The sequence below is a fragment of the Merops nubicus genome, unplaced genomic scaffold, assembly GCF_000691845.1.
Source record: "Merops nubicus isolate BGI_N331 unplaced genomic scaffold, ASM69184v1 scaffold22807, whole genome shotgun sequence".
Lineage (NCBI taxonomy): Eukaryota > Metazoa > Chordata > Aves > Coraciiformes > Meropidae > Merops > Merops nubicus.
The window spans coordinates 719-8,441 of NW_008621295.1; the positions used below are offsets into that span (position 1 = coordinate 719).

The 7,723-nt window shown below is 40.8% G+C and overlaps 1 protein-coding gene across 1 annotated transcript in view; it reads right to left on the bottom strand.

The window, feature by feature from the left end:
• Positions 1-791: 791 nt before the first annotated feature.
• DZANK1 (double zinc ribbon and ankyrin repeat domains 1) overlaps positions 792-7,723 on the bottom strand; it is a 20,864-nt gene continuing 13,932 nt past the window's right edge. Inside the window, 9 exon segments of the mRNA XM_008944444.1 lie at positions 792-833; positions 835-940; positions 942-956; positions 1,724-1,798; positions 2,240-2,355; positions 2,935-3,015; positions 4,201-4,289; positions 5,545-5,641; positions 6,574-6,648. Of these exon segments, the coding sequence (XP_008942692.1) occupies positions 792-833; positions 835-940; positions 942-956; positions 1,724-1,798; positions 2,240-2,355; positions 2,935-3,015; positions 4,201-4,289; positions 5,545-5,641; positions 6,574-6,648 (696 nt within the window).

The following is a 7,723-nucleotide window of genomic DNA, read 5'->3' on the forward strand; positions in this document are numbered from 1 at the left end:
ATTCTCCTATTCTTCCTATTGGTTCAATTAAGGATTAATACTTGTGATTTTATTTGTTCTTTATTTTTAAACTAGCAGTTTCTGGTTTGGAGATGCAGGTAGCTCTGGTTCAAAAACTTCTGTCTCTTATAAGAGCTGGAGGCATTTCCATTTTTATACTGAATATGCCAATACTTTTGTAAGGAAGATGGGAAAGGAGTTTTAAAACTTCTTAAGAGATATAAGACTGTGGCTAATAACATCTAATTATACCACATCTTAGTGTGCCTGGTATCCTTGTAAATGTCTACTTCTATTTGGATGCTGCCTCATGTTAATGAATTTATAAATAAAATTTTAAGGAAAAACAGCAAAGTAATTTTGCTCTGTTTTATGGAGGAAAAGAATCTCACCTTTGATGCAATGAGCTGCACTGAATATACTTTCAACTTCAAAATGGAAAATAAGCTGATCAAAGTACAGCTTGCAGCACTATTGCTGAACTGTCAAACTGTCTTAAGCAGTCTCCTTAAAATGTCCTTGTGCTTTGGAAGGTTTGGCTGGTCCCTCTCCTTGCACAGGTTTGGAAAGGAAAAGAAACATGCAGAACATAGTGCAGTCAGTGAGGAATTGTGCTCCGAACTTCTGGGAAGGCATGGGATAATCTTGTACACAACATTTGATTGTTGTAGGGCCTGAGCTGATCATACAGCGTTGTGAAGTCTGCATACAGAACTGGACACCTGCACCTAGCTGCTCCCAAACTCAGAGAACCTCCAGTTCCATCTTGGTGAAAAGGTAGCTAGCTGTAATTACACACTGACAAAATTAATATTCCTGGGTTTTCTAAGTTTTTTCCAGTGTTCCCTGTCCAAGCTTACTTGTGAAAAATGAAAGAACTTCATTGTTTCCAGGTGTAACAGCCGAATCACACACAGATTGCTCCTTTGCATTCTTTTTTTATGCTTGCATTGCAGCTGTAAATAAAGAACACACTATTTTAAGCTACTTAAATTCATTCCAAGTTACTGGAATTAGTGAAATTATAGGTAAACGTTGATGCAGAGTAACTTGAGAATTTCTGAATGCCTCTTCCTGCAGGGGCACAACTGTGAGATGAGAGCACTGAGCCTTGGGCAGGCTCTAGCTCTTCAGTGTTGCCAGCTAGATCTCATGAAGTGCTGGGGTTAAACCCCTAGCCCTGAATGAGGGCTGGCATATGGATGATGCCCACAACCAGGCAAGAAAGACCCTCCTGATTGGTTTTCACCCAGGGTCTGGCCAGCCTTGGGTGGGAACTGATTACTCCACATTAACTTGGAGGCAGGGCAAGGAGCCACCTCTTTTAAGAGCTGACTCTGCTTGCAGTGGCACTGGGAGACCTGCCCACACAGTGGATGTGTGATTCTGGTTCTCAAAAGGGCTCCCTGGCTCTATAGGAAGTGGAGTTCCCAGGACATCACAAGATCATGAATTTCTATCTGGGACTCGTGGCCTGGCTGGTTCCATCTCCTGTAGCTTGTAACCTTGGCCAGCTCACTCCCTTCTGCACATCCTGTGTCGTGAGTGTGTTAAGTCATTCCTTCCTCCAGTGGTCTGGCATGTTCTATATTTGGTGTAGGATTTGGTTGCTGGTTTGCCTGTTGATAATATCCTTGTATGTCAGGCAAGTGGTCGACAGAAGATGTGTGCAAGCAAACTGGGTGGCCTGCAGCTGAGCTGGAGGCAGAGCTCCAATACTTACTGACACGGGGCTCAGGTGCGTTCCTGTGCCTCTGATCCATGCAGAACTGCTTCATGGGGGGCAGTGCTGGTGTGTCTGCACAGGAGGAATGAGCAATGGGCTTACTGCTGAAGGAAACTTCCATTAAGTGGAGAAGTAGTCTAGCAAATTAAACTAAGGAAACTGAATAGGAATATATACAATACACTAAGAACTCATGGTGATTTTTTTTTGGGTAGGTTTTAGTGTTATTTATTGTATTAAAGCAGATGGGGAAAAAAGCTGACTGGAACAGCAGCTTTCTTAACAGGAATTATGAAAAATCTTCAAAGCTGGTAACTGAAAAGACTGTGAATACTATCATCTTTGCTCAGTTGCAGCCTTGTTTGTGTTTTTTTTATTTTGCCTTTGAATGGATCTCCTGACTATAGATTTGTGGAGGAGGGGTGGGAGGTTAATCCTCTCTAAAACTGGAGCATGGGTACTTTTTTGGTAAAACTTCAAAAGACCCAAGGCAGAGAATCAGGGCTTACTTACATTCCAGACTGCTGGTCAGTGCTGGCACCTTCCTGCACCAGAGGGGAGGTTGCTTCTGTGTGCTTGTTGGGGACACCAGGTTGGGCCTCATTACTGATGCTGTTCAGGTCAGCTCCCTAAAATGCACAGGAGGGAGAAGGTGAGCTGTTAAAAGCCATAAAGATTCTTTAGCCTCTACCTTGCTGTAATATTATGCTAATTTAAGTTGGTTAATGGACTTTATGCTCAAAACAGAGAAATGTTCAGATTGTGTGGCATTGTTTCTTCATGGTTTTTCTGAAAATGTTTCTCATCTCCTAGCTCAAAGTCAGAGTAAATGTATCCAGCAAGAGTAGTCAGACTAGATCCCACCATCAGGATGCACCTTACCACTGAACAAAAAGGTAGAGGTTATGCTGGCTTTTGCTATACAGAGGATTGCATCCTAAACTATAAAATCAATATATTTTTCTTTCTGTATGGCTTTGACAAAACCAGAGGAGAATGCCTTATGCACTGGCTAAATAGAAGTTTGGGGAGAACATACATAAATGTAAAATACGCTCTTCTCTAAAATGCTCTTTCAATTTGAAGCCATTCAGCTGTATTGCAATGTTGCCCCCTGAGCATAAAGTTCAAGTTGCATACCAGGCTAATATTCATGCAGTAAATGGCCAAAGAGCTGCAAAGGGCAATCTCAGCAAACAATCACTTACTTCACTAAGCAGCTGTTCTAAGAAGGTGATTCTTCCTTTCCCATTTGGACCCAGTTCATCCGGTGGTTGTACGGACTGTGGCTGTGGAAACGCAGAAAAGAGCCAGCAATGTTTCACATAATGGACATACCAGTAGGTGGGCCATATTCTGCCTTGAGTAAAGGTGTAAAATGCACATGGTGGCACGGACGTGATGTAGCTCAGCCTCGGTAGTGCGAATCCGTGAGCCTTCTTTGGGCATGTCTTCCTGAATCTGAGCAAGCGTTGGATAACCAAGGCTCATGGCTCACTACTGAGCTCTTGATTCAGCAAATGTACCTGCACATGGTTAACTTCCCCTCAGTGCAGCTCTCCAGGGAGGTACAAAGATCTGCTCACCACAGTAACATTAAGCATAGACAGGTTCTTCGCTGTAGGATTAAAGTTCGAAGCTTCCAGAACTTGTGGAAGTCTTTTGTGATGCAAAACACGTTCTTTTTTTAGTAAAAGCTAGTTTATCAAATCTGAACTAAGAACAAAACTTGAAACCTTTTCTTTCTTTCCACCTTTCCACCTCCTTCCTCTCACTTTTTGAAAGCCAGCTGCTTGACCAGGCACTTCTATCTCTCGACTCGTATCACAAATCTCTCTATTCTTTCACCTGTTGAGTTGGCCAAGTGATCCAAGCTTAGATTAATGTATGTTTCCCTTTGGAAACTTTTCATGCCATTCCTGACAAAGCATTTAGTAGACATTGCTTTCAGGATATTTGGTCTTTATTGGAAGGGAAGTCTTCTTGCATTAAACTAGCCCTCAGCTGAGATGACATCTCAGCTTGATGGGAAAACTGAGTTGATGTAAAAGGTTGTTGCATAGATCATCTTCTGTCTAATTCCCAGTCTGTGTGAACAGTAGTTCTATCACAGCCAAGGGTATGTCCTGTAGAGTCAAGTCAAGCTAAGCAGTGAGGCCAAGGGGAGGAGATAATGCCTCCATCTGACGTTGCTTCTGAGAAAAACCTGTCTGCAACAGGCTTTAGGCCTAATGCTGGGTCAGTAAACAGAATAGCCCAAAAAATGAGATCAACAATCTCATTATGCTCTCAGTAGGAACAAAGTTTAGTTATTTCCAGTTCTGTCAGTTACCAATGTTCATGGTTTGTATGAAGTTGGACTTTTGTCTCCTTCCCTTGTCCCCAGTCAGTGTTAAAAGCTTTCTATGCCTTTGTATGCCCTCTTTCACACTAGTGTTGCTATAGTTTTTCCTGCCCTGGCAGAAGATACATACAGGGAGCTTATCTTCTTTTTCTGTGAGCCTTCTTGACTTTGTTCTCTTTATTTTGCCTCTTGAATGGAGAAGATTAGGACCATCTTTGCCTGTCAGAAATGGAAACAAGGGTTAATTCCAAGCAAAGTGAGTATCTTAAGAACTTGGGTGAGAGATCTGGAAATAATTTATCCACAAAAATATTTTGTGTTGAAATCAAAGCAATATTTATCAATTTTTGTACAAGCGAAAACGATGAAATATTTGTTGCAGGTCAGACTGGTTTTAACAGAAAGTTTACACTTAGGCAGTCTTACTATTTTGAAATGAAGATTCAATGAACTGTGGAATTTGGGGATTTAAGTTTTTTGGGTTTTTTTTGTTTGTTTGTTTGTTTGTTTTGTTTGTTTTGTTTTGGTTTTTTTTTTGTTTGTTTTTTAATTAGCTGCCTGCTATGCAGCAAGCTTGACTCAGGTTCATGAACTGTTATGACCAAAAATTTTACAATTTTTTAATGCTATTTGACTCCCAGGTACTTGGGAACAACACGAGAGGACCTTGAGTAGCTATGTATGTCCATTATTTTTAAGAGAAGTAATCTACCAACATGCAGGAGGGTTGATGCTATGCAGCATGTGGGGACCCTCTGAGCTGGTGCTACCAGAGTGCCTGAAATCCCAGTCACATTATTTACACTCCAAAAAAACTAGCTCCGAGTGCTGTGGCTGCCTCTTGCCAAGTCTCAGGCTGGAAGCACAAAGTGGAAGAACCTTATCCATGAATTGAGGTATGTTAAATGACACTATGGCAATTTCTGGATTCTGCTGTTGACTCTACAACTAGTTGGTTTAATGGAAACATAAGGCCAACATGAAATGCCTAAAATGCTGAGCTGTTACTGACGCCGATGGGAGAGGCTTAACTAAACATGTCTGTAAACTAAGTCTGGTATTAATGCATTTCATGGTTTCTTACCTTTGCCCAATGTACAAAAACAAGTCTCTGGCATAGCTCAAAATCAGAGATAATATTGACATTTATGGCTCCTACTGTAAAAGAACATGCAAAGCTTCTGAAGTTTTATCACGATAATAAAAACACTGCTGTGAGCTGTGGCTGCAGTGTACTGGCCTTTTCATTGAGGGATGAAGCATTCCCTTGAGTTTTTGGCAGTCAGTACATTGCTTAAATCTCACCTCAGCCATGTTTTGAGACTTAAAGGTCAACACAGGCAGGTGCAGAATGTGCCAATATGTTAGATTTCCTATCTCAGTGTCTAACCTTCCATGCGCTAGTTCTGTATTCTTCACTACTGTATTTATGGTCTATTGTTAACATGGAGGGAAGGAGGGGGAGGAATCTCACCTAAATTAGTCTGACTGCCATTCTGTCCTTCTCTGACTTCTCTTAGGGTGTTCAGGTCATGACTGCTGAACTTCACTGCTTTATTAGTATGAGTATCCTGTAGAATCATCAAATGCAGGCAGTTAACAAGGTTGTTATGTAATGCTGTTAGCAGCACAAAACAGTGGTGTTGCATGTGAAAAAAAATGTATAGGCTTTTAAAATCAGTCTCAGATTAGCACAACACGAAATTATATGTCATTGAACTCTGTTTTGAGTCAAAATAATGTAGCATTTTTTTCTAAACCTTGTGTGAGGTATTTGTTTTGATTTAGAGGAAGAAAGTGATACAACCTCACTTAATGAAATGAAGACTCATTCAAATGAAAGTTTCTCCCCCTTGAGAGACCTGATTAGTGCCTCACTTGTGAAATGATGCCTCACCTTTTCAGGCATCACATGGCCTGTTAAGATTAAACAAAAGCTTGTTTAGATGGTAAACAAAAGAAGTGTTAAGATTCTACACAGTGAATTTTGGATCTTTGAAATGGTAGATTTTAATCTTTGAAAAGGTGGAAATGAATACATTGGGTGATTTTTGGAACATGGTAATTCTGGAGGTAGGGATTTCAAGTGTTTGGATATGGTTAACAGGAGCTCTGGCAACAGCTTTCTCCAAACTATTAAACTACTAGGTTTGTTTCTTAAGAGCACAATTTGCAGAATGAAGAAAAGGAGGATCTAAGATCAAGAGCTGTGGGATTGTAGAATCATCAAACAACAGCAACTGAAAGATGAATGTTAATATCAAACTAATGAAATGTAAGATGATAGCAACATAGCCATGAAGTCTGGCTTAATCAGATAAAGATACCTGTTCAGGCAGCTCCAACAGGAAAAGATTCCTTGCTCTGGAGTGATGAGCTAACACTCTGAACAAAAGAATTTCTTGTTCAGAACGGAATTTAAAATATATCAGTGTTATACTGACTGGGCTAGTGATAGCTTTAGACCAGCTGCCTAACAACAGGCCTCAGCCTCTGAACTGACCTTGTTAATAGCAAGAGCATAATTCAGTGTAATAATGACTTCATAGTCATCTTCACGGATGGTGGCGGAATTAATCTAGAGCAAAAGAGCAGCCATTAGTATCTCTTACAAAAAGTACACAGAAACAGGTTTAGGAATAAATCTTGCTGCTGATATTTATCATGGAGCCAATACACAAAATCACACATGCGGCCTGTGTCTACCTGTGATATTGTACCAACACTTCCCATCTGACTGAGCAAGGGAGAGGTGATAATCTGAGTGACTGGAAGTAGCAGAAATGACTGAAATGCCAAATGAATGAAGAAGGAGCAATAATGATATGTTTCATGAAAGTTCAGTCATTTTCTACCCAGGTTTTGCAGCTGTATGAAAGGCTGTGGTGTTCTTGGGACTCCCTACTCTGGGAGGACTGGTTGCTGCTTTAGCTGCACCAGTCTGTAGAAGCATAGTCTGTAATGAAATGTGAGCAACTTTATCAATTCATTAAGGCAGTACTGCTGGCAAGCAGGCTACTGAGGTTGTAAAAAAATGAGGGCACAGAGGATTAGAAAGAAGTGGAATTAAACTGACAAGGTTATATTGTAGCACATTGAGAATTTTGAGACAGGTTTACTATATTTCTAATCCACAGAAGAACTGAAAAAGCAGCCTTAATCCCACATAGTTGGCAACTACTTTGAAACACTTCTGTTACTTTTGGGGGCAGTGGTTTCAAGAGAATGGGATGACAGAAAGCCAAGAAACAGCAGGAACAGCCTTCTCTAGGCAGTTCAATTTTCAGGCATATAATTCTGTATCCTCTAGCAAAGGAAGCAGGCTGCAGTGGACCTCAACTCTACCAAGCAGATGTCTCTTATATTTATAATTGTACCACAGCTTCTGAACATACTGGTGGACCCAATAGGTCTCAATGAGTCTAGAATTCAGATGCCAAGTATCTGATGGAGTGTCATGCTTCCCAAAAGTGTAATCTGCTAAATAACAATTAGCTTTCTGATCTGCACTATTCACAAACTTTTCTGTAGTTGTTAAACTAAAAATTGTTTGTTTTTTTCCCCTGCTGGTGTCAGGATAGACTAAGTAATAGTGAGCTTGAACTGTAACAAGGGAGACCTGGGTCGAGCACTGGGATAGCCTCCCAGCAGGA